The sequence below is a fragment of the Vulpes vulpes genome, chromosome 10 (genome assembly GCF_048418805.1).
Source record: "Vulpes vulpes isolate BD-2025 chromosome 10, VulVul3, whole genome shotgun sequence".
Classification (NCBI taxonomy): Eukaryota; Metazoa; Chordata; class Mammalia; order Carnivora; family Canidae; genus Vulpes; species Vulpes vulpes.
Window position 1 is genome coordinate 78300631 of NC_132789.1, and position 27569 is coordinate 78328199.

A 27569-nucleotide genomic window follows, 5' to 3' on the forward strand; every position below is an offset into this window, starting at 1 on the left:
TTTAAACTGTCAGCTTCTGAACAGTGGGAAAAAATACACAGTGGCATCTCATTTATCTCCAAATCTTTTATCTGGCAACCTAGAAAGGCCTTTTGAAAAAACAAGAGAGCAAAAAGACTGCCAGGAAACCACTGAAATCCATGAGTTTTGCTTTTAGGCAAACCCTTCAGTCCTCTTAAAATCTAATAGATAAAATTCTGAGAGATTTTTGTTGTCTGGGTTTTCAGTCCTGGCAGATCGGGGGGGGGGGGGGGGTGGTTTAAAGCTCCATCTCCTGTTCTTCTCCTAAGCAAGAAGTGACTAAAACAAATGATACTAAGGAAAAATGAGAGAAAAAATATTTTTTAAAAAAAGAAGTCAAACTGGTTCAAAAATATAACCATCTTGGGGCCAATAATGTAAATAGAGGCAAGAACAGAGACATGATGGAGGCACCAGTATCTCCCGGCACAGTAGGTGATATAGTGACAAACCCAATCTTTGAGAAAAGTTCAAGACATATTTAGTGTTTATTCATCGTTTATCAGTGAACACTGTGCTGGACATTTTAGCAGGCCCTGAAGCTACCTAGTAGAGACTCTTGGAATTTACATTCCAGAAGGACAAACAGGTATTAAGTTAGCATTGTGAGGGGAGCTAACTTCGCTTGGAAGATCAGGGAAGGCTTCCTGGAGGAGGTACTGACAGCAAGGCTTAAGGACTATAGATGGGAAGGTGGGAAAGGAAGTGCATGCCAGGCAGGACTTGCAGACTGAGGGCTCTCATGTAAAGCTGAAGAGGCTGGAGAGGTTGGCAGGGACTTGAGGACTATATTAAGAACAACAGACCTGGGGCACTCAGCTGGCTTAGTCGGAAGAACGTGTGTCTCTTCGTCTTGGGATCGTATGAGTCCAAGCCCCACGTTGGGTGTACAGATTATTTAAAAAATAAAATCATTTAAAAGAGCAAAGGCTTAAACATAGCAAAGAATGTTAATAAAAATCAAAAAGTGACATGTTCAGGTAGGAATTTTAAGAATCATAACTGTGGTGTGGAAAATGTATAGGGAAGGAGACCTGGGTGGCCCAGTGGTTGAGCATCTCCCCTTAGCTCAGGGCATGCTCCCGGGGTCCTGGGGTCAAGTCCCACATCCAGCTCCCCACAGGGAGCCTGCTTCTCCCTCTGCCTGTGTCTCTGCTTCTCTCTGTGTGTCTCTTGTGAATAAATAAATTACGTCTTAAAAAAAAAAAAACATGTATAGGAGGTGACCCAAGGAGTTGACATGAGACCAGTGGGAAGAGAGTGTCAAATAAAATGTAGAACACCTCATTAACTTTGACTTCAGATTGGCAGTGAATAATATTTTAGCCGTAATCATATCCTATTCAACATCTGGGACATCTGGGACTGGCTTATACTATAAGCCAGTATTATAGTATACTATAAGTATTATATGTTGTTTATCTGAAATTCAAATTTAACTGGGCATCCTGTATTTTTATATGTCAATCCTGGCAGCCCTAGGTGAGAGACTCCTGGAGGGTCCAGGCAAGGGGCACGAGTGGCTTGGAGGGGGTCAGAACAGTGTCAGGGGGAAAGAATCCTGGGTATACTTAGTAAAGGAAACTGCTGGGACTTGGTGGGTTGATTGCATGTGGTAGAGTGCTGGTTCTCCGGGCTGGGGACACCAGAGGAAGAGTGGGCATGCAATCCATATTTTATTTTATTTATTTTTTTAAGATTCATTTATTTATTCATGAGAGAAAGACATAGAAAGAGAGAGAGGCAGAGACATAGGCAGAGGGAGAAGCAGGCTCCCTGCAGGGAGCCAAATGTGGGACTGGATCCCAGGACCCCAGCATTTCAACCTGAGCCAAAGGCAGATACTCAGCCACTGAGCTGCCCAGGTTTAAAAGTAAAATTTACCCTCCCACCATCCTAATAAATATTTTATTTCAGTGAAATCACATTTTCAGTGCAATCCATATTTTAAATATATTTCCAAAATGGATCAATTACTGATAATAAGAAAAACCAGAGGTTTAGTATCTTAGGCTCTGGTAAACTATGACATTTACATAAATGGATCAATTTATTCCCAAAATGCTTGATAAATCATCACTCCATTCTTTTCACTGGTGCACTTTTCCAGTTTTCTAACAAGATCCATCACAAAATCAATAAAAAAAAAAAAAGTATGTTCTCTTTTTTCAAAGATTTTATCTATCTATCTATCTATCTATCTGAGAGAGAGAGAGGGCAAGTAGTGAAGAGGAGCAAGGGAGAGGGAGAGAATCTCAAGCAGACTCCGTGCAGAGCAGGGAACCCAACCGGGGGCTCAGTCTCAGGACCCTGAGATTCTGGCCAGAGCCACAACCAAGGGTCAGCGCTTAACAGACTGAGCTCCCAGGCGCCCTTATTTTTTCTTTCCCATAGGTTCTTTTCCCAATAGTTTTTTTTTTTTAATCTTTTCCCAATAGTTTTTTTTTAACATTCAGATGAAAACTTCAAACATCATAAAAGCCTCTCTGAATTAAAAAACAAACAAAAAAAACCGACCAGCTGACCTTTTTCGAGGGCACAAGAAAGTAATTTAAGCACGTCGCACATGATCAACCTATGGTGTGCAGATGAGTTTTACTTGATTGGCAGGTTGTTAAAGATACTTTTTAAACTGAGATTCCACTGACAAACCCTAATCCTAATGCCTAGTTCGCTTGGAATGACTGCGGCCATGGGTTTGCCTAGCGGCGATCCATGGGGTTCAGTAGAGCCTGCCTACCACCTTTGTGTAGGGCCTCTGCTCACCATGGCTGCGTGGCCCTCACACCCCTGAGGCCCAAGGTCCTGTGACAGGTATTGTAGCACTTGCACTACAACTTAGTGTACAGGTAAGAAAGATTTCTTTGCACACACGTCTTTATCAAAAGTGGTACACAGATGGCAGAGAGAACCACGTGATTCTAATCAAAAGGCTAGGGGGTTGGGGTGTGTTTGTGTGTGTGATGTGTAGAAACAAACATATGAGCCTGAGTTCCCTGTATGTGTCATCTGCCTTGATGAGACCTGGAAACGAGGCCCAAATTGCAGCCACCGGTCAGACTGTTGGCTAATAGTTTGGATTTTGTTAAGATTGAAAGCAAGGGGACATTTATCCTCACCTCGCCCCTCCCTGCGTACTTATTGGAGCCCTGCTCCTGGGGGATTAAATCCTGGGGTGGGCAGAGTCTTACAAAATCCATTAGAATGATACAAGAGATCGTCAGAAATGCTAATTAATCGTTCACTTGAGACAAAGATTCTTCAGGGCCTTTTCTAGGAAAGGGAGTTTGGACCAGACCATATGATAGAATAAAACAGGACAGCTTAGGTCTCAGGGGGTTTGCAGTGACTTTCTTTCATTTTAAGACACATTCCCCATCATCCCCTAGTCCTGGAGTCCCTTCCTGCCCTCATCCCAGGAGAGGAGGGGTGTGCCTGATTGAGGCAGAAAGGAATTAAAACTATCTGCCGCAGACTCGCGTCCTCATTTACTGTCTGCCCCAAATGGGAGTATCTGCTCCGGGCTGAGCCAGGACCTAGAAACTCTGTCTCATTTGGGGGGTGAAATGCGGCCTGCCCACTTGTCTGCACAGGTGAAGCTTAACTGTCCAACTTACCCAGGACTGGAGCTGACACTTGGATCTCTAGCTGCCTGATTCTCACATGGCTTTCTCATCTGGTCCCAAGCTCAAGAGACAAGGAGAACGCTTCTGCATACTGGGCCCTAAAACCTCAACTCAACCTAAAACCTCAACTCAACTCCATGCTTGAGTCGTCTTTGGCTTGGCCTGGGTGAAAAATGAACAGTAGAAGTGAACGGTCATGCACGAAAAGGAACCTCTTGCCCAGACCCACAAAACAGATGTGTTGTATTTAAGTAAATGTGGAGAATTGGGAAGGTCTCTAAGCAAAGAGCCTTAACTGGCAGATAAGCTACATTGAAATAACTCCTGATAAATCTGGATTTAGTTCCATCTTTGCCTTATTCCAGGTAAAAAAGGATAAAATGTTAAGACAGTGAAATGCTTTCACTTTCAAGCTTCAGCCTTGAAAACCTTGCTTCTTGCCAGAAAGTGTATCTTAACTTTGGTCTTCTTCCTCCTTCCAGGATATATGGTATGTGTTCATAAAATGGAGGCCTATTATAAATGACCTCATCCCTCTCTGTCTTTGTCCTTAAAAAGAAATCCAGGGCAGTTTTTAATTTTTTTGAAAAATAGAAAAGAAAATCATTAAACGTTTCTGAGAGAATCTCAAGAGCCAAGACATAAAATGGCCTGTTTACTGTTTCATTAATTCAAATACATCATGTATATAGAAGTATAATTTTCTCATGTGTGACCAGACTTTATTCCATTTATTTGATATTTACTTATGGGGGGTTGTATGTTCCATCCACGGGTTACAGTCATTATAAAGGCAAGAGACTTTCCTATCTTATTCATAACTGCATCCCCACCATAGCATTGTGCTTTGCTGATATTAGCCAATTAGATAATTTATCTATCAAATGGGTCAATATGTTTTGCTTGGAAATAAGTGTCAAGTATAGAGTTGGCAACTATTAAAGTTTTGGTTATTTGGGGGCACCTGGCTAGCTCAGTCAGTAGAGCATGGGACTCTCTTGATCCCAGGGTGGGGAGTTTAAGCCCCTCATAGAGCTTAAAATTTTGATGAATTAAATGAAACTAGAATGTTATGAAGAACAAACCTAAATTTTGAGATGGAACTCACTTTGAAAAACTATTTGGACCTGGGTGATGTTGTATGGGAGATTTCCAGAAATGTACTCAAATCATCTAGGTTTTAAAATCTCTGTTAATGTTTACTATGATTTACTCTCTGTTTCTTCATTTCATCTCATGCATTACTTCTTTTTGTATTTTCTCCATTTTTTCCTAATTTTTTTCACTTACTCTTTGGATCATCCTATTTTTCTTTGTTTTTTTCTATTGTATTGGTTTATTTTATATTTTTAAAGATTTTATTTATCTATTTGAGAGAGAATGATGAAGAGTGCAAGGGGTTGGGGGAGAGGGAGAAGGAGAAGCAGACTCCCCGCGGACCAGGGAGCTCGAGGTGGGGCTCCATCCCAGGACCCCAGGTTCATGACTTGAGCCAAAGGCTGCTAGCTGCTTAACTGACTGAGCCACCCAGGCGCCCCTCTTTTATTGATTTATGTCTTTATCTGTGTCATTTCTTTTCCTCTTGTTCTCTGAATTTGTTTTGTTGCTCTTGCACTAGTTTCTCAACTTTAATACTTAGCTCAACTTTTTTCAGTCTTTATTATTTTTTATTTAATACTTCAAGACTATAAACTTACCTGTAAGCACTAGTTACATTGCATCCTGTAAGTGTTGGCACGGAATGCAGGTGCACACTGGGAGTTGGGGCTCCTCGGTGGGCACGGACCTGGACATAGCATCCATCTTGGAAAGACCATGGTTGGGTGGCTCCAGTAGGGGCCTGGGCAGTACCTGTACTCCCGGCAGTGCAGGGCTGGGCAGACCATCACTGATGGCCTCACATATTCATGGGCTAACAGTCCATGGTACAGTGGGTAGAAGAAAATGCAAGAGCCTGCTTCTCCCTGCAAAGTCTGTCCACCACCCTGTGCTGGCAAAGGCTGAAGAGAGAGAGACTGGGTGCAGGCAGTGACCAGAGAGCTGGGGTTGGGGGGGGAAACCTGAAGCTGAGAGGCAACACCTGATACCTGCATATCCCTAAAAACAGATCCTCCTGAGCAGATGGAGTCACAGAAGGATTTCATCTGAGAGGGACACGGGAGAGAGGGGCAGGGCAGAGGGTACCCGTTTTTGGTAATGGGGCTGTGAACTGACTTCCTGCCTCAGCAGGTGTCACCCTGCCCCTGTTCTTCATGACTGGGGCAGTGTTGGTAACCTGGGCAGTTCAGTTGGGCTGAGGTTTGGGGAGCCCTTCCTACAAATCCAACCTAAAATCTCTTTGTTCAGCTCTCCTACTGGTTGGTGGGTGAACCAACTGAATCCCTCTCTGCGTAAGACAACGAGTGGTTTCTCTAGTCTATGAATAATCTGACCAAAACAAGGTAAGAGAATGGGCTTCGTGTGATACTGACTCTTTGGGATTCATTGAGGCCTCCTTCCTTGCCTAACACATGAGCAGTTTTTGCAAAGGTTTCAGGTTTGCTCAAAAATCCCCTCCCTCGCCTAGCTCCTAATACCTCCGTATTTAAGTTCTCACAAGCCATCCATGTAGCAGTAGGTTCCAGGTATTTCCCTGGATTAATATTGGACCTCCCATGATATACTCTGCAGTCTACCTATTTGCAAAAGCTACATCTTACCCTTATGATTGAAAGTTATATCCATTTCCTGATTTCCAAGCCTTTGGGATTTTCTGATCCCAAAGGATCAGAAATGATTTTTCTTACTGGTTCTTAGTTTTCTGCTCCTCAGATCCAATGTAGTAAGCACTCCACAACTATATTTAATTATCTGTAAGCACTGATTATCTAACTCATTACAATGTCAACTGCATATTTAGATGGGGAGATTTTTGCATCTCACACCACATACCATCTATTTTTTTTACATTTGTTTTTAAGTTCAATTTGCCAACATACAGTATTAACACCCAGTGCCTATCCCATCACGTGCCCTCCCCAGTGCCCATCACCCAGTTACCTCATCCCCCTTTCCACCTCCCTTCCTGCAACCCTTTGCATCACATGCCTTCTAGAAGACCGTCAGGGCTACTCTGACATTTTGCTGCAGTGCTTTGGCAATGCTCTGAATTTAGTACAGTCATTGTAAACAATCTTAAGGAAACTGCATGAATCCAAGTAGTGTCAACTAACATAGTGGCACCAAATTCCAGGGTTTACCTATAGTGTGAATGTCATAGTAGAAGACTGGTTAACTGATGGCTCTGACACATCAGGCTGAATGAGGCAATGGCCATGGTATGAATCTCTGAAGGATACCAAGGTAAAGGGCTGGTAGTTATTAGAGTAGAATGAACAGAGGGAAGCGCAAGGAAAAGAAAAATGAGATATCTCTTCAAGTCCAAGCCAGCTGCAGGTTTCTCCCAATTGCTGCACTGCTCAGTGCTCACGAAACTGAACAAACTCTAAAAGCTACATATGAAGTTCCCTGGCAGTGTGGACAGTCCTCTTCCTCTCTAGGGCTCAGAGAACTCTTGGAGTTTTTAATTTAAAGCAATGGCATTAGGAGTGCCTAGCTGGCTCAGTTGGTAGAGCGTGTGACCCTTGATCCTGGGGCTCTTGATCCCCACATTGGGTGGGGAGCCTACTTTAAAATAAATAAATAAATGAATAAATAAATACTTAAGATATTGAAAGCAATGACACTAAAATTGCAATTCAGATGAGGATGTGTCATGTTTCCCATCTCACTTTATATTGGTCTAGGTTCCACAGGTGCATTCTCCTGGCTTTCTTTTCACTACACAACATGCAGATTCACTGTCACTTAACTTTGAGAAGTTTCCTCTAGTTAAGCTAGAAGCATGCATTTGTATGAAGACAGCTTTTTCTCAAACAACAAGTCACAGTCAAAGCCTCAGTGTTGGGGCACCTGGGTAGCTCAGCAAGTTAAGCATCAAACTCTTGATTTCAGCTCAGGTCATGATCTCAGGGTCGTAAGATCAAGCTCCGCGTTGGGCTCCACGCTCAGGGTGCAGTCTGCTCGAGATTCTCTCCCTCCCTCTGTCCCTCCCCCCATTCCTCTTCTCTCTCTATCTCAAATAAATCTTTGAAAAAACTCATGATCCTGAGATCAAGTCTCACCCACTGACAACTGAGCCAGCCAAGCAACCCTCTTTGGTGAAATTTCTACTTAAGCCCTTTGCCCATTTTTATTTTATTATTATTTTTTAAAGTAAGCTCTCCTGCCCAATGTGGGGCTTGAACTCATGACCCTCATATTGAGAGTCACATGCTCTAGCAACTGAGCCAGTCTGGTGCCCCCTTTTGCCTATTTTTAAAATGGGGTCCCCCTTTAACCTTTGACAACCTGATTTCTATTGTTACTCCTATTAAAACTGCCCTCTGAAATAATGAAATACCACTGAAATAATGAGTCGTAACAGATCCAGTAGTGTTTTTAAATTCGCCTTCTCCTTGACCCGACTGGAATATTTGATAGTGTCTTCATTAACCACCCCTCCCTTTTGTTAAGATTTATTTATTTGGGGAGGGGAGAATCTTACAAGCAGACTCCTGGCTGAGCATGGAGCCTGACTCGGGGCTCAGTCCCACAACCATTAGATCATGACCTGAGATGAAACCTCGAGTCGGGTGTTTAAGCAACTGAGCCACCGGGATGCCCCTATTAACCCCTTCTTGGGATTAACCCCTTCCCTGGGTTCCTGGGATCGAGTCCCACATTGGGCTCCCTGCAGGGAGCCTGCTTCTCCCTCTGCCTGTGTCTCTGCCACTCTCTCTGTGTCTCTCATGAATAAATAAATAAAATCTTAAAAAAAAAAAACCGTCTTGAAATGTCTTGCTTTGGTGTTCAGGACAGAATATTTTCCTGATTCATTTGAGAACTCTCTTGGATGACAGTCCTCCTCCTGCCGTCCCTGAGTGGTCTAGTCCACGTAGATGAGCCCTATTCCCTCTGCTCTTCTACATTTTATTCCATGGCAAATTATAATATCTTTAAGGAAATATCTAGAAGGAAATTAGATATTTGACAATGTCTTTAAGGGAACGGGGTTTATCAGAATCTGTGAGGGCTGAAGCTGGGGTGGGGGCTGCCCGCCAGGAGATATCCTTGTAGATTAATCAGAAACACAGCCACTGTGAGAAAGGATGCGGCCAGGCAGTGAGGGAGCCAGAAGGAAGTGCCCCCCACAGCCCCTACTCCCATCTGCTTCCCCCCTTGATCTCACACTGCTGCCTCCCACTGCTCGAAGCCAGAGGGGAGGAGAGGCTGGGTAAAGCCGTCCTTGGGGTCAGCAAAGGGCAGGGCATGAATCTGTGAGCAAATGGAGAGTATGTATGTTGTTTCCTTCACGTTCAGAGTCTGAAATAGATGTCACCGTCGTAGTGTCTGCATCACTGCCCGGGCTCTTGGGGGAACTCAGGATACACTACGAGCCTCAGTCAAGGATCTCCTCTGCTCATAAATTTTCTGTCCCTTATTTGGCATTAATTATCTCACTGGTTGGAACAGATGGCTGTTAAGATCCTCTGTACGTGTGACATTCTATGGCTTTATGGTTCTCGACACTGCGTCATGATTTTCTTGAAATCCTCAAGTATGCATTTGTGTCTTGAATGAGCTTATAAGCATTTTAGGGCAGTCTGTTCTCCATACTCCTTCAAATCCTCTCCATGCTTCTCAATGTTCTATTGACTTAGAGACTTTGGAAGCAGATGTTTGTAAAATGAACAAATGAATGATTCAGACATGGTCCTAAAACTCGTCTAAGTTCCTTGTCTAAATTCCAGATTTTTGGGATACTTGGGGGGCTCAGGGGTTGAGGATCTGCCTTCGGCTTAGGGCATGACCCCGGGGTCCTGGGATCGAGTCTTGCATCGGGCTCCCCACAAGGAGCCTGCTTTTCCCTCTGCCTGTGTCTCTGCCTCTCTCTGTGTGTCTCTTGTGAACAAATAAATAAACTCTTAAGAAAAAAAAGAAATTCCAGATTTCTTTCTGACAACAGATAGTCAACACGTTTCACCACTACGCGGCAGCATCCACAGTGATAATTTCCAAAATGGCCCAATTTCAGCGAGCCTGTCACTGAGACTTCAATGGTCATAACAGGAGTATGACAAGGCAACCTGTTAGTCAAACTATTCTCTTTCTGGTGAAAAATTACCGATGAATCATTGTCTGTGCAGATAATATCTAACAAATAGAGTTAAAAACCAAAAGTGTCTGTTTCACAAATATTTATGTTCATGCATTTTCCTATGAATTTTAATATTCTCTTTTGTTTTAACTGAAGTTCAGTTTTCTTATCATGAAAGTCTTATATTCTTAGCATAAAATAGGCCAAAGGAGACAAAATCTCTGATAGCTCTTCCTGTTGTTTTTTTTTCCTCGGTGAATGTTTCATTTAGCTTTCTTCTTTTACAAATTGACCTTTACATTTTTATTGCTACAAAATAATTCATGTTTATAAAAATAAAAACAATCAAAGCATATATAGTAAAAAGTTAAAGATGTCATCGTCTCCCAGGTCCTGCGGCTATTCCCAGGGTTAACCATTGTTTACATAGTGATGCATATTCTTCCAGACAATTATTTTTTGCAGATTTAATTAGTTTTTTTTAAGTTTAGGCATATTTTATTGAAATTACAATACAAATAATATTTCCTATCTGTGTCTCTCACTCCATCCCCCTTTTAAATGAAATTGCAGAGACATAATCATTGTTACCAGTTTGATACAGATTCTCCTTCTCAACATGGAAGTATTTGTAAATAGGTGAGGACCTTTGTGGTTGTTAGAGTAATTAGGAAGTTCTGTGGCCCTCAGGGGCAGAGTGCTCAGATGTTCAGACCTCTGAAAAGGCTAGACAGGTCCCCCAAGATAAAACATTATTTCACTTGGAATACCACCCCCCTTAGAAGCCCTGAAGATCTCTTCCATACCGAGTATAAACACATCCACTTAGCGTTTCTTCATTCAACAGAAAAGCTGTAAGAATTGTACATTGAAACACTTACCTACCCCCTACGTTCTACTATTAGTGTGTTACCTTCATTGTTTTTCCACATATCTATTCAAATATGGGCCAATATCTATGCCAGTTACCATTCAACTATCCATCTTTAAAAAAAAATAAGTATTTCAAAATAAGTTGCAGAGATCAGTACACATCATCCATTACATTCACTTTTACATTACAACCATTGTTTACATTACATTGTTTACATTGTTTACATTGTTTACATTACAAACACTTCACCATTACATTGCCTTTTATCTTTTTTTAATTGAAATTTGGTTGACACATTATGTTACATTAATAAATTGCCTTTCAAAAATGTCTTGTACATGTTGGTCTACATCTTGCTCTATAAATCTATCATCATTCATTCAACACGTCAATATTTTTCATCGAGGCTCAACTATGTACCAGATAACTTTGCTAGGCCCTACGTTTATACTGATAAGCAAAGCAAACGCAGTCTCTGAATTGTGGAGCTTACTCTAACAGAAATTTTGAAACTCTTTCCATAGTAGTAGTAGTGACACGTTCAATGCAATCCCTATCAAAATACCATGGACTTTCTTCAGAGAGTTGGAACAAATCATCTTAAGGGTTTGTGTGGAATCAGAAAAGACCCCAAATAGCCAGGGGAATATTGAAAAAGAAAACCAGAGCCAGGGGCATCACAATGCCAGATTTCAAATTGTACTATAAGCTGTAATCATTAAGACAGTGTGGCACTGGCACAAAAACAGACACATAGATCAATGCAACAGAATAGAGAACCCAGAAATGGGCCTTCAACTCTATGGTCAACTAATATTCGACAAAGCAGGAAAGACTACCTCCTGGAAAAAGGACAATCCCTTCAATAAATGGTGCTGGGAAAGTCGGACAGCCACGTGCAGAAGAATGAAATGACCATTCTCTTACACCATACACAAAGATAAAATGGATGAAAGATCTAAATGTGAGACAAGAATCCATCAACGTCCTAGAGGAGAACACAGGCAACACCCTTTTTGAACTTGGCCACAGCAACTTCTTGCAAGATACATCTTTGAAGGCAAGGGAAACAAAAGCAAAAATGAACTATTGGGATTTCATCAAGATTAAAAGCTTCTGCACAGCAAAAGAAACAGTCAACAGAACTAAATGACAACCTACAGAATGGGAGAAGATACTTGCAAATGACACATCAGATAAAGGGCTAGTATCCAAGATCTATAAAGAACTCATTAAACTCAACAGCCAAGAAACAAACAATCCAATCATGAAATGGGCAAAAGACATGAACAGAAATTTCACCAAAGAAGACATACACATGGCCAAGCACCTGAGAAAATGTTCCGCATCACTCGCCATCACGAAAATACAAATCAAAACCACAATGAGATACCACCTCACACCAATGAGAATGGTGAAAATTAACAAGACAGGAAGCAACAAATGTTGGAAAAGATGTGGAGAAAGGGGAACCCTCTTGCACTGTTGGTGGGAATGTGAACTGTGCAGCCACTCTGGAAAACTGTGGAGGTTCCTCAAAGAGTTAAAAATAGAACTGCCTTATGACCCAACAATTGCACTGCTGGGGATTCACCCCAAAGATACAGATGCAGTGAAAGACTGGGACACCTGCACCCCAATGTTTATAGCAGCAATGTCCACAATAGCCAAACTGTGGAAGGAGCCTCGGTGTCCATCGAAAAGCGAATGGATAAAGAAGATGTGGTTTATGTATACAATGGAGTATTACTCAGCCATTAGAAGAAATGGGTAGGAAATATCAGAAAGGGATACAGAACATGAAGACTCCTAACTCTGGGAAAAGAACTAGGGGTGGTGGAAGGGGAGGAGGGCAGAGGGTGGGGGTGAATGGGTGATGGGCACTGAGGGGGGCACTTGATGGGATGAGCACTGGGTGTTATTCTGTATGTTGGCAAATTGAACACCAATAAAAAATAAATTTGTTATTAAAAAAAAGAAAAAGAAACGACAAATACCCACCATTTGCTTCAATGTGAATGGAACTGAAGGGTATTATGCTGAGTGAAGTAAGTCAATCAGAGAAGGACAAACATTATATGGTTTCATTCATAGGAGGAATATAAAAAATAGTGAAAGGGATTATAGGGGAAAGGAGAGAAAATGAGTGGGAAAAATCAGAGAGAGTGACAAAACATGAGAGACTTCTAACTCTGGGAAATGAACAAGGGGCAGTGGAAGTGGGGGGGTGGATGGGGTGACTGGGTGATGGGCACTGAAGTGGGCACTTGATGAGATGAGCACTGGGTGTTGTATGTTGGCAAATCGAACTCCAATAAAAAATATACAAAAAGAAAAGAACATAGTAGTAGTAGTGATAATAATATGTAGTAGTATAACAATAATGCGTAACAACAACATAACAAAATAATTATCATTATCAGTAACAATCAAATCTAATATTTGTTGTGCCTACTATGTTCTTGACATTGCTTTAAATATTTTAAATATATTAACTAGCTGAACCCTGTAAAGTAAGAACAATTATAATCTTCACTTTGCAGATGCTGGGACTGAGAAACAGAGAAATTAAGTTCTGGCCAGGATCACAGAGCCAGAAAATGACAGAGCTGGAGCATGAGCCCAGGCAGACTAACTCCAGGGTCCGTAGGCTACACCACTATACCACTGCCTCTCTCCTGTGTCTTCACCATGTTGATAGTATATGATCTACCCCATTCTTTTTACAGGTGCATAATATTCCACAGATAAATTTAATGTAATATATTCAATGAGTCCTTTACTTTCAAAATAATTTTTGACTATTAAATGACACAGCGAATATCCTTATTCTTAAATTTGTGTGTATCTGTATGAATATTTCTGACAAATATGTTCTAGAAGTAGACTGGCTGAGTCAAAAGGTATGCATATTTTAATAGATATTGGCTAACTACCATGAAAAAAATGCTACACCAATCAATACCCCTCAACAGAATATCAGGATCAGATTTCTTACATCTCTCATAACACTCTTTCTTTTTTTTTTAAGTTTTACATGTCCGGTGAAAGAACATTTCATTGCATTTGTTATAAAATAATTTTGTTATAAAATAATATATAAAACCATTTCTCATGTATTCATTTTTAAAATTATTTAACAAATACTCGTTGAGAACCTGCAACGTTCCAATCCCTGTGTTAGGCCAGAAGGACAATCCAAAAGCAATAAGGCAAAATTCCCTCATGGGCACATAATCACCAAGGGCAGGCAGGCAATAAAGAAATGTACAAGTTAATATATAATGCAGTGTTAGGTGGTGATAAATGTGATGAAGAAAAATAGAGCACAATAAGGAACTAGAGAACGATGGCATTAAGGGGTTAGCATCATTTGGAAAGGGCTGCAGGGAGGTGACTTTTAAGCACAGATGTGAACAAAGTGAAAGCAGCCCCATGAAAATCTGGAGAAAGGCCATTTTAGGCAGCAGGTGCAAAAGCCCTGAGGTGGGAACTTGGTGCCTCTGAGAAACCTCACTGGTTTTTTAATTTGTGCTTCTGTAGTTACGGTGGGGAAGGAGCAAACCCCTCCCTTCTGGCACCTAGCCTATAAAATATATACAAGTGTGGCCGGTTCGTAGACTTGCAAACTGCCTGCAATTGCTCAGTGTTAGTCTGTGACTTTAGTATGTGCAATGCTTTTGAATTAACGGTCAGGGCGTTTTTCTTTTTCTTTTTTTAAGTCAGGCCTATTGAAGTATAATATAATAAAACTCACTCTTTTAAAATGTGCAGTTCAGTGGATTTTGACAAAGTGTGCATTTGCGTGGCCATCAGCGCAATTAGGATGGAAGATGCTCCATCGCCCGGAAGAGTTCCCTCGGGCCCCTTTGAGGTCAGCTCCTGCTTGTACCTCCAGCCTGTGGACATCACCCATCTGCTTTTTTGTACCTGTAGTCTTACCTTTTCTAAGTTGTCCTATAAATGGATTCCGATGGTAAATATTTGTGTGTGTGTGTCTTTGTGTGCTTTTAAGGTCCTTGCATGTTGCTTCGTCTCTCGGTAGTTATGCTTCTTGCTAAGTAGCTTTCCACTGTGTGCTTGTACCACAAGTTGTTTCTCCACTCACCAGTTTGTGAACATTCACGTACATGTGTTTTACAAATGTTACCTTCGAGTGTGTGGCTTGTCTTTTCATTTCCTAACGGGGTCTCACAAAAAGGAAAAGTTTTGGTGAAGCCCAATTTTTTTTGGCTTTTTTTTTTTTAATTTTTTTTTTTCTTTCGTGGTTCCTATTTCTGTGTCTGTCTTAAGAAACCTTTGCCCACCCAGGGTTCTCTCAACCTCCATACTCATTAACATTCTGTGAGGGGTAATTTTGTTGTGTCTGAGGGGCACCCTGTGTGTTGTGCAAGGCTTACCAGCATTCCTGGCCTCTGCTCATTAGATGCTAGTAGCAACTCCCCATCCAGAGTTGTAATGACCTGGACGCCGGAGGGGGGGGGGGGCAGCGGAGGCGGTGGTGGGGTTCAGCGGTCTGCCTTGGCCTCAGGGTGTGACCTCCAGGGCCCAGGATCCAGTCCCACATCAGGCTTCCCCGCAGGGAGCCTGCTTCTCCCTCTGCCTATGTCTCTGCCTCTCTCTGTGTCTCTCATGAATAAATAAATAAAATCTTTAAAAAACAACAGTAACACAAAGTTGTAATTACCAAAAATGTCTCCAGACATTGCCAAGTGTTTGGCAATTAAAAGCTATTGGTCACTTCCAAAATCATAAATATTTTCTAGAAATATTTTTCATTTTAGCTCTTATTTTTAAGTCTGTGATAATTCTGAGCTAAGTTTTGTATATGGTGTAAAGCACAGTTTCTTCTCTCTTATTTTTGAGGGACAGTGTGTATCAGTACAGCACATTTTGCAGAAAAGACTTTGCTTTGTTCATTGAACTGACATCTTTTCAAAAATCAACTTTTACATGTGGGTCTATTTCTGGATTCTCTCATCAATTCCAACAAAATTCTTCATGTCTTTTCCTGACACTGATACCACTCTACCTTGATTACTGTATCTTTATACAAAGTCTTGAAATTTGATGATTTGAGTCTCCCAGTATTTTTTTCTTTTAAAAACTGTTTTGACTGTTTCCATCTTTTGATTTTCCATAAATTTTATCAATCTGTTGGTTCCTACAAAAAAAAAAAAATCATTGAGATTTTGGTTGAGATTGCATTAAATCCTTAAATCCATTTGGGGAGAATTATACCTGGATACTCGTGAATCTTCCAATTCACACACATGATATTTTTCCCCAGTTATACAGACTTGTTTTGAGTTATATACATGTTATACAATTTCCATCTTCTCCATTCTTTTTTTTTTTAAAAAAAGATTTTATTCATTTATTCATGAGAGGCACAGAGAGAGAGAGAGAGAGAGAGAGGCAGAGACACAGGCAGAGGGAGAAGCAGGCTCCATGCAGGGAGCCCGATGTGGGACTCCATCCTGGGTCTCGAGGATCACACCCTGGGCCGAAGGCGGCGCTAAACCGCGCTGAGCCACCCGGGCTGCCCGTCCATTCTTTTTGACTCTTGGATCTTTTTTCTGTAATATATTCTTCCTAAAATATATTCTTTAGATATTGGTGTAGAGAGAAGGTCTATTGGTAGTAAAGATTCTCAGTTATTGTTTATCTGAAACATCTCAGATGTGCCCTCATTCTTGGAAGGTAGTTTTCTGTGAAGACTTTGGCTCTATAATTCCACACACATCTAGTTTCCATCATTGTTGAAACATCAGTAGTTAATTACAGGTGATCTGTCTTGTCTCTCTGGCTGCTTTTAGGTTGTTTCCTTCTTTATTGGTGTTCTGCAAGTCCATTGCTGACTATGACATCTCGAAGGCATTTAGTATTCTCATGCAGCAACATAGCAAGTTCTTCTGTGTATTCATGTCTCTTCTTTATTTTTTTAAAGATTTATTTATTTATTTATTTATTTATTTATTTATTTATTTATTATAGACACACACACACACACACACACACACAGGCAGAGACACAGAGGGAGAAGCAGGCTCCATGCTGGGAGCCCACCGCGGGACTCAATCCTGGGACTCCAGGATTGCGCCCTGGGCCAAAGGCAAGCGCCAAACTGCCGAGCCACCCAGGCATCCCCTATTTCTCTTCTTTAAAGAATTAGTTATCTTGAAATTTTATACAAATCCAGCACCCAAACTACTCTAGCTATTGTGTCATTGTGTCAGCTGTTTCCCTTATGAAGGTTAATACTTTTGAAGTGTTATCTTCTACTATGCTCAATGTAGTCAACTTGTAACCAAGTTGACCTCCTCAAGGAACTCTAACACCAATTAAAACCTTACTCTGACATATGATACATCATATAACATAAAAGAAAATCTAGATTCTAAGAACAAATATTTGCAAGTCATATGTTAAATGTGTCCTACACCTATTATTAAATTAAAGCCTACCATACAGAGAAAAAAATGTCCTATTGCGATGCTTTAGGTCTCCAAATATCAGTATCAACTCAACCCCTGTATTTGGTAGTCCTCGAATACCTTTCAGAATTCCTCTTTCTCCAGGACACAGTCACCATGGTAGACAGCCATATGTCTCCTTGAGGAAGGACTGTGATGGAGTTTCCAGGTTCCTCTGCCTCGTGACCCAGTCACCTCTCCAGTCACCCTGTATGAAATCTGAAAACAGACTCAGGCTCAAGTACAGAGCAAGAGATCCTGACCTCCTATGGGGTGACAACCCAATTTTATCAGATACAGTTTCTTGATCAGTAAGCACAGGGATTGACACATAGTAAGCCCTCAAAACATATTTGGTATATGAATGAATGATGCTTGGGATTTCCCGGATATAAAGGTTCAGGGTGATATACATAACCTCAATTAATCAATTGATTACTGAAACTTTAAACTTTCATTAAGTATCCTATTTGACTTACAGGGAGAAAACAGAAAACTGCTCAAGCGAACAGTCTCTGGAATCAATCAGTGTAGACTCAATAACTGGTCCCCTCTTACTATCTTTAAGCCTTGTTTTCTCACCTGTAAAATAGGTATAATAATAACCCTCTGTTTTTCTAAGGCTGCTGTGAAGATTAAATGAGATAATTCACATAAAGCTCATCATAGAAGTATGAGGCTAAACATTTCAACACCACAACCCATTATAGTAGGTCCTTTTCATTTTTAATCGATCTAAACATTCTCACTAATCTCCACTCCGCTCAGCTGAAGGGAGAAGGGAAGCCATAAAATGGGATGCTGTGAGAGTCACACTTACTAGGGAAAGGTATCTTGGTGGGTGTCTTTGTGTGTGCTTTTTGAAACTGTCTCTTGCTGGGTAAATACCCGAGAATCCAATCTGTGACTCCACATTGCAGCCAGTTCATCATCCTCCCCTGTCTTACTCTTCAAGGTGTCTGGGTTCCACAGGAGAAGCCACGTGCCCTCCTGGCGAGAAGAGGGAGTTCTTATATCCAAAAGTGCCTCTTTATCTGTTAGGTTTTGAAACCGTTGCAGGCCTCAGGCACCCTCCTCAACTTAGTACTAATGTCCCAGAAATGCCTGTCATGGGGACCTTGGGGACACTTACTGCTGGAATGGGCGGGATTGAGACTATTGGCCTACACTCCTGGCCAGGCTGGGGCCCAGTGATCCACAAATGCTGCCTTGGCCTCTTGGCCCTAACTTAGAGAACTCGGTGTTATCTCTACCAGACTGGTGGCAGAAGCTGCCAAGTCACTTCCTGCTCCACCTCCTTCCTCATGTGACCCCAAAGTAGGATGCCACTGATTATCTGCCACTCCTGAAAGTATATGTGAGAGGGGGAATTTGGCTCCATCCAAGCCCTCAAGGGAGAGGCTCCTTCTTGTGTCTCCAGCTCCTTGCTTAGCTGTAGCCACTCTGAGTAGGCCTGGGGCACACTACTGAGCTCCATTTTCTCTTCTCAAAACAATAGCCAGGCTCCCTTTGCATTTGATTTATCTCACTACAAATGGTGGTTTCCTTCTTGTTAAAGAACAAAAATTAACCTGAGTAAATCTGAAGATTAAGTAGCTTTATTAAGTGATTCATGAATGGGGAACCATCCCATGTAGCAAGGAGAGGGGAGTCCAAGGAGCCATACAAAATGGAACGGTTTGTTTTTTGTTTTTCTTTTTAAATATTTTATTTATTTATTCATGAGAGACACAGAGAGAGAGGCACTGACACAGGCAGCGGGAGAAGCAGACTCCCTGTGGGGACCCCAATGTGAGACTCCATCCCGGGACCTTGGGACCACTCCCTGAGCTTAAGGCAGATAGATGCTCCACCACTGAGCCAGCATCCCAAAATGGAAGACTTTTATAGAAGGGAGGGTGGGATAAGAAAGATATTAGCAAAAGAAAAGAAGGATTGTTTCAAGCAAGGTCTCACCTTCCATCAGGGGAAAGGGCAGGGGTCATATTAAGTAGATTACTTCAGTCTTCCTTTTGAGAATGAAGAGGGCCTATGTGCAAGTTACCTAATGGATGATATCAGAAAATTCCTGACTGACTAGTTATTTCTGGGAGAGATTGAAACACTATTCCATTAGGTGTTAAGCCCCAGTTTGATTATTTAGCCTAAGTGACACAATCTTGGGCCTGTGATTTTTCTTTTCAACACTTTTCTAATCAACTACTGATAAAGGATAGTTGAGAAAAAGGCAGGCAGGGACTAGGGGCCACCCTACCCTAAGAGGAAGCCACCCTTAAAAGGATTTTATACCACCCTGGAGGGAACCCTCCACCCTCTCCTATGCGATAGATGACAAAAACCAGATTGGATGACATGCACGCAGAGAGTTAATCAGATGGAAACAGCCCGCCAACAAGCCTATAAGAACCCCTAGACTTAGAAACTCTGGCGGCAACCCTCTTGGGTCCCTCACCTCTTCGGGAGCTTTGTACTGTCACATTACTATCATCCAATACACTTCCCTTTTCTGCCCACCCCTTGGCTTGGTCTACTTCCTTCATCCTTCAAAGCAGCGTGGCCAAGAACTTTAGGCACTGAAGGAAGAGAAATCTGGTGACGCTATAGCACCTTGGAGTTTCAGCAGGGAGCTTGAGCTATGTGCCACAGAGGGGTTTTGGTGTCTAATCTCTTCCCCCACAGTCCACAACCTGCAGCACTAGACCACAGGAAGGCCGCCCTGAGAAAGAAGGTATTCTTTCTTCTTTTTCTTTTCTTTTTTTTAAGATTTTATTTATTTATTTATGAGAGACACAGAAAGAGGCAAAGACACAGGCTGAGGGAGAAGCAGGCTCCCTATGGGGAGCCCGATGAGGGACTGGATCCCAGGACCCCAGGATCACGACCTGAGCCAAAGGCAGATGTTCAACCACTGAGCCCCACCCAGGCACCCCTGAGTACCTTCTTTCTGAAGATTCAGCACCAGAATATGCCACCCCATAGGGATTATTTTGAGCTAAAATCCATTGAGAAACAGCAGATAGGGTAAAACCTCCAACAAAGCAGTGTAGATTTTCCTTTTGTAAAGAAATGTACATTTATAAAGGGAATTTCCATTTGTAAAAGGAACCAGAACAAGAAAGACTCTTACCAACCATTCATTATATCTGCCTAACAAATCTGACTCAACAACCCTCCTTTACCATGCTTCATCAGGTCATCTTCCCATAATACACGGTTTTCCTCACCTCCTCCCACCCAAAAGGCCCAAACGCTGGTTCCTTTGTTTAGCCTAACATGGTATATAAACCCATAGTCTAAGTACCAGCTTGGCATGTTCATCCGTGAGTGCTCCCATGCATGTGATGAACATGTTCACAAACTTGTTGGTTTGTCTCTTATTAATCTGTCTTTTGCCAGTCTCATGTACAAGGCCCCAACCAGAGAACCTAAAATGGGAAGAGGAAAACGTGTTATTTTTCCTCCCTTATATTCCTTAATCTAAAGCTAGTTCTTCTCCCCTTCTCTGAGCCAACAAAACACCCTTAGCCTTGAAGTTAAGAACCTTTGTAAGAGAAGGAAACAGACTCCAGAGGAAAAAAAAGCTATTTTGGGGAGGTACTTCTGTAAGATTAGACCAGTTACATCATCCTTTAACTAGAAAATATGGGTGTTCACCCGCCTCACTCCTGCCTACCTTTTTTAGATTAATTATAGAAAATCAAGAAGCTATACCTTTTTATACAGTTGGGATATAAAGTTTAAAATTTTAACCGTAAACATTAGAGCTCAATATTAGTGAGGATAATAATGGTGATAATGATGGCAATAACTGAAGAAAGGTGTTAGGATTCAAAGCCAATGCCCAAGAAAAAATTCTTGAGTCTTCTTTGGTGCAAAAATGTGGTTTTATTAAAGCATGAACATAGGACCTGAGGATAGAATGAATGCCCCGGGATCTTGAGGAGGGGCCCAGTATAGCCTTTCACATTGGGAGGAGGGAGTTAGGGAGAGCCTAAATCTGTAAGGAATTTTGAAAGCAAGATTTCTAGGACCTTGAAGGGGCTAGCTGTTGTTGGGAAGGGGCCACTTATTATTGTCTAATAAACCCTGAGTCCTGAGACCCTTCAGATGTATGTATATCATGTGCTTGGGGGAAGATCGCCAACATGTCTCTTGTAGAGATAGAAATAAAGGAAGTTTCCAAAGGAAGTTTCCTATGTCAAAGCAGACTTACCAGGTCCTGGGGGTTGGGCTAAGATCGCCTTTGCCCTCAGCAAGGTACTAACATTGAGGTAGCTGAGTCCCTGGAGGAAGGTCACTCCCTATTACAAGGACTGGCCAATAGGCTGTAGACAGTAAGGAAATCAATAATTTTTTTTCTGCCTTTGTTTTCCACATCAGTAATAATGATAGAGTTAAGCAGAAACACAGAAGACTGGATTGACAGGAATCAGAGTGTGAGAGAGTACGCAGACAGCATGTGATCATGGGTGGGGAGTCAGTATGTGTTGAGCCGACGATCATGAGCAGGGAAGGGGACACAGAGGATGCAGTCTTCTAGACACTCCAGTGCTATCAGGGCTTTTTTGGTCTGGTGTTTGGAATGTTCTGGTCATTGCAAAACGTCTTTATCAATGTCTCAAGAAAGTGTGGTATTGAGCACAATGGGTTTTAGGTAGAGCATGAGTTAAGCAGTCTTGCCTGTTTATAGTTTTAACTGTTGGGGTTCAGAGTTGAGCAAGAGGGCTTACCAATATTCCCTGGTACTCCTCTGCCTCTCCCTCCACCACCCTGTTTCACCACTTACTTCCTCTGCTAGGAAGTCTTCAGATTCTCCCTTGGATAGGATTCTGTCCTAACCTATACTAATGAGCATCTCCCCGTTTTGTATTTGTGTAATTCTTTACCTATCATCTTGGAACAGAAGTCTGAACCTACTGCTTTTACTCCTCAGTCCAATGCAATCCAACTTTTATTCATACCACTGTCGTGAAAAATTTTTAATCGTCAATCATTATCTGCCCAAGCCAATCTCTTCTCTTCTCATGCTGGCTTTCAACTGCAGAATATACTCCCTTGATGTTCTCACATATTCTGGTGATGTACCACCCCCGTCTACTGACGCCTCACAACTGCCTATAAGTTGTCTCCACCTAGGTCTCCTGCAAGCATCTAATTCATTAAACTGTTATGTATCTAAAACTGAACTCATAATCCTCTGTACTTCTTATGTTCCCTGGATCAAGTGAGGATCAGTAAACCAAGCCTCTCTAGCAGGAAGCCAGCCCCATTTCATCTTCAATTCTTCTCTCTTATTCCATTCATCCAATTGTCCATCAACTCCCTTTTCTCCATCCATAATCCACTGCCTTACACTCACTTTTTGCATTTCTTAGAAAGGCCCAACTGTCATTAATCCTAGGTGCTATCTCTGGTCCATGCACCCAAAGCCTGTTGGAGTTTTCACCAGAGAAAACAGATCTGATAATGATACCACCTTACTTGTGAACTTACACCATTCTCCTCAAAGGTTGCTTCCAGGTTGTGTCCAACACCTCAGCATATTGATGGAAGGCCCTTAACAATGTCATCACCACAATCTCCCCAGGCTCATCTTCATGTGTTCCAGTCACCACAGTGAACCTCATCTCCTCCCCTAAGCAAACCAAGTTCATTTGAACCCTGTGACTCAGACTTCAGGCATGGAGTGTTCTCTTTATCCTTCATCCCAAAGCACAACATCTGAGAAATTGTGTATCCTCAGATCAATGTGTGTTGAATGAATTAAGCACAAATCATGGATGGTTGGTTCTTCAATAAGATTTTAATTATTAAGTAAGTAAAATGATTATAAAAGAAATGCCTCCTTCAAAGAAATTACTTTTTTTTTTTTCAGATGGGGAGGCAAATAATTGCCTGGTGTTCTGATGTTTCTGTCATTATTCTAGTCTTCTACATATCTTGTCTAATTTATGCCAGACTATCAAGAGAAGAGCAGCTGACAAAACCTTCCCCACCCTTCTGTAATATCCTCACTGGGTAGAGAAATGTATTCATGAGATCATTAGAAACATGAACATCAAACCTGTTTTTCCATAGATAACGGTCACTAATGCATGAACTACACATCATGATAAACCCCTACATAAGACTGTTGCCATAAATAGAGACTTAAGATTAGTTAAACTGAGAAAGTCAGATCATATAAGTTCCTATATTTGCAAGTTAATTTAGAAAGTAGCATAAGGGGAAGGAGGAAAAAAAAAAACTCTTAAAATTTACAAGAAATACTCTCACTTGTCAAAATGGAAATTCCCAAATTTCTCAAATGTATTCTTTCTTCTTTATGTCCGGTAGCATAAGAACATCTGCCAGAAAATATTATGAAACTGAAGAAGTATCTGGTACCATTGCCCAAATGTGTAGTAACTTGTCATGATCAGTTTATCTTCACTAACAAGTATCACTCCCACGATGGGCTCTGGTTTCTTTCCCTTTGAGTAACTGAAATTTCTAAACCTTTGCTGCATCTTTGATTTCTGTGCTCAGTGATATGGGATCAATACTGCCTCTTAAGAGATGTGAATATGCTGATGGTTTATACCATTGTATAAAGAATGAGTTCTCTAGGTAATACTAGTAACCTAGTAGTAAGCATTTACCTACATATTTTTTTTAATAAACATTTATTAGCCACGTATTTTCTGCCAGTGCTTGGCAATGGAGATACAGGTATCTCCTGCTCACAAAGAGTTTAGAGTCTAGTGGGTAGGCTGACAAGTTAACACTATGAGCATATAATAGAATATAGAGGAGGAATAGCCCAGGATGCTCTGGGGCACAGAAGTGTGCCACAGAAGTCGGACATTGGGAGTGTTAGGGAAGACTTCCTAAAGCAGATCATTGCTGATGTGAATGCATCCACCAGATATTAAGCTACCTATGTCAAGCTGCTCCAAGCCCGGGACTATAGCAGAGAAAATAAAGCAGAAAGTCCTGTCCTGGTGGAATTTACATGTTGGGAGAATACCCTGAAGTAAGTTTTCCAGATGAATAATCTAAAAAAAAAAAAAAAAAAAAGGACGATATGTCTTTAAAGGATAATTATGTATAAGTGAGTATAGTTAAGGCACCAGAAAAATCTGGCTCACTTTGTAATCTCTGTCCTGTTCAAAACGTGCTGAGAATGTGTTGACATTTCCTGCCTTTGTCCACAGAGAGGTAACTGCTTTCTACACCTGAGAACAGGGCTCAAATCCATTCACAACTCCACGGTCCCTGCCACAATGAATACACACACAGGGTGGGCCGTTCAACAATGACCAGCATCCTGCATCATGACATCCCCATGGAACAATGTTCCTTTGCCAGATGCAGAAAGACAACGAAGGGATTCCACCTAACCTCAACTCCCAACTCCCATATTTTAAGTTTTCATAAAAAGGAGAGAACTTGCACACATTGCATTTATTTTTTTAAATTTTTTTTTATTATTTATTCATGATAGAGAGAGAGAGAGAGGCAGAGACACAGGCAGAGGGAGAAGCAGGCTCCATGCACCGGGAGCCCGACATGGGACTCAATCCCGGGTCTCCAGGATCGCGCCCTGGGCCAAAGGCAGGCGCCAAACCGCTGCGCCACCCAGGGATCCCACACATTGCATTTAAAAGAGATGGTCCACATTCGTATGTATGTTTTTTTGTTTTTTTTTTTTTCAGAGCTATGGTGACACACAAAGAAATTTACTTGACTTTATCAAAGGACTTTTGGAAGAAGATGGTGACATGCTACTTGGGTGGGAAGATCCCTGTGACCCTGCCATTCATTGAAAAAACATACTATTTTAATTCTAAGTATATTGAGGGATCCCTGGGTGGCGCAGCGATTTGGCGCCTGCCTTTGGCCCAGGGCGCGATCCTGGAGACCCGGGATCGAATCCCACGTCAGGCTCCCGGTGCATGGAGCCTGCTTCTCCCTCTGCCTGTGTCTCTGCCTCTCTCTCTCTCTCTCTCTGTGTGACTATCATAAATAAAAAAAATAAAAAAAAAATTAAAAAAAAAATTCTAAGTATATTGAATTGTAATAACCTCTATTCACATGAGTTCCCCTGTATGTGTATGTTGTTCAGAACAGTGTTTGCTAACCTCTGCCTGACTCTGCAACTGTGTCATGTCAACCCAGTTCAGATGAGTTAGAGAAGGCAGGAGACTCAAGGGAATTCGATGTATGTACTAGGTGTGGTACTGTGAACTTCTGTGGGAGAGAGACCCAGAAATCCTAAAGGCTTAAGTTTCTCATTTATATGAAGACCCAAAGGAGGATTTCCTAATGGTGGTGGTGGTGGGGACTGGGTGGAGTCCATTGCTTCACAAAGTTGTTCCGGGACCTGGGTTGACAGTCTCCCCATAACATGTAGCTTCCAGGGTCATCATGGGCGCTGGTGTCCGGCCAGCTGACAGGGGAGGAGAGAAAGTAGAGAAGGCTTACCGGCTGTTTCACCACCTGCCCTGCAGAGTGACTCACATGGTCCCTGGGCTAGCACTAGTATGACCCCACCAGGAGGAAGTAAAGTAAGTCCCTGTCTGAGAAGTTCCTTCCCTGCAAGAGCTCACAATGGAAAAGGAGCAGGAATCTTCATTCCAGGTGTATGTCTAATCATTTCTGCCACAATGCCATGCTTTCTGTTTCTACAATATCATTTAGAAAAGTACTGTGGTCATTATAAGGTGACTCGTGAAATATGAGATTTTAAATATGAGATCTTAACATTGAGCTAGTGCTGAATAAGCTCCTGATACTTTTAAAAGTAAACTTATTTTGAAATAATTTGATTTATAGAAAAGTTGCAAAGATGTCACAGAAATGGAGATAACATGACCCAGTTGCCCCTAACGGTAAGGTCTCACATTAGCACCAGCAAAGCTACAGGCTTTGTCTAGACATCACCAGTTTTTCCCATAAGGCTCCACTGAGGTTTTCTGTTCCAGGATCCATTTGGGATACCATACTGCACTTAGTTATCATGTCTCCTTTGTCCTCTTAAATCTGTTGACAGTTTTTCAACCTCTTATTGGTTTTGATGACCTTGATGCTTTAAAAGTACTCATGAGGTATTTTATAGAATGGCCTTCAATGATTAGACCACAGTGCAGGTATAGGTTTTGGGGAAAATACCACAGAGGTGCTGTACCTTCTTATTACATTGTATTATTGTATCTTATTTTATGAATATATAGAGTATTAATTTATCACTGGTGATATTAACCTTTAATCTGGTTAAGGTGGCGTCTGCCAGATTTCTCTCCTATTGAGATACTTCACTTCCCTTCCATACTCTAGGCTTCAAAAAAGCACATCCCTAAGTTTAGTCCACGTTCAAGGAGAGGGGATACTGCAACTTTTAGAATGGAGAAATAATTCAAGTTTTTACTGTCTCAGATAAATATATATATATATATATATATATATATATATATATATATATATATATATATATATATAAAGAGAAGCATGATGAAGGAAACAGAATTACCAGTGCTAATTATTATACTCTTTGATCTAGTATTAAAGAGCCAAGTAATGACAAGTGACCAAACTGCTGAACTATGAATTTTTTTTAAGTTGCTTTTATAAGAAATACCATGTATTCTTAATAAAACAAATGGCCTTAATGTGGTGCCCTAACTTCTGCTTCAAATAATGATGGACTAGAAACTTCAGACAGATTGAAAAATGTGGGGAAGTATAAAAACATCCCTAAAAGCATCAAAGATTTAACCAAATTATGGGGAGTTTTGGGGATCAAGATCCACCAAAAGAATAGAAAAGCAGAAGAGTGAGCCCAGCTCTGGGGCTGTTTGAGTAGGGGCATCTGCTAGTCAGGAGAGGTCACAGAGCAGGGCTCTCAACTACCTCATAGGTTACTACATAGGATAGTAAGTCTTGGAGGCCAGGGCTGTGAGGCTGATGGGAGGGTAAACAAACAACCAGCCTTCACTTATACTGCTAAGTCTCACTTCAATATATCTGGGTGGATAGAAAACCTTAAGCCCTAAAATGGGGTTCAGAAATGCTGAATAACAGGTGTTCCTGTTGTAGGCAAGAAGTAAATGAAACATTCACTGGAGAAAGCCAGTATCATTGAAGACCTAGAATTATTTCTAAAATTATTTCTAAGAGTAACTTTTCAATAAAAATATATCTAATATTCAACCAGGATAACTTAATATGGTGCCTAAAGAACTGCAGGAATGTGAAAGCACCCTTTACGAGGGAAACAAAGACTGTGGATTGAGTTTGTAAATTATCAGTACCTTGTAGAAGAAATAAACTAGTGGCTTAAGCAAATTAGCATATGCAAATCCAGATTTACAAAAGAGATACATTATGGATAGTAATTTACAAGAGGATTCATT

At 41.4% G+C, this 27569-nt stretch overlaps 1 protein-coding gene across 2 annotated transcripts in view; it reads left to right on the forward strand.

Moving 5' to 3' along the window:
• DRAM1 (DNA damage regulated autophagy modulator 1) overlaps positions 1-27569 on the forward strand; it is a 70325-nt gene that overhangs the window by 1752 nt on the left and 41004 nt on the right. Inside the window, exons 1-2 of one of the 2 annotated variants that reach the window (XM_072724724.1) lie at positions 4049-4137; positions 5994-6088. In XM_072724724.1, the coding sequence (XP_072580825.1) occupies positions 6066-6088 (23 nt within the window). In that variant the 5' untranslated portion in view covers positions 4049-4137; positions 5994-6065. Of the gene's footprint in view, positions 1-4048; positions 4138-5993; positions 6089-27569 lie in introns of those variants that run through there. The other variant, XM_072724725.1, reaches the window with a different exon arrangement.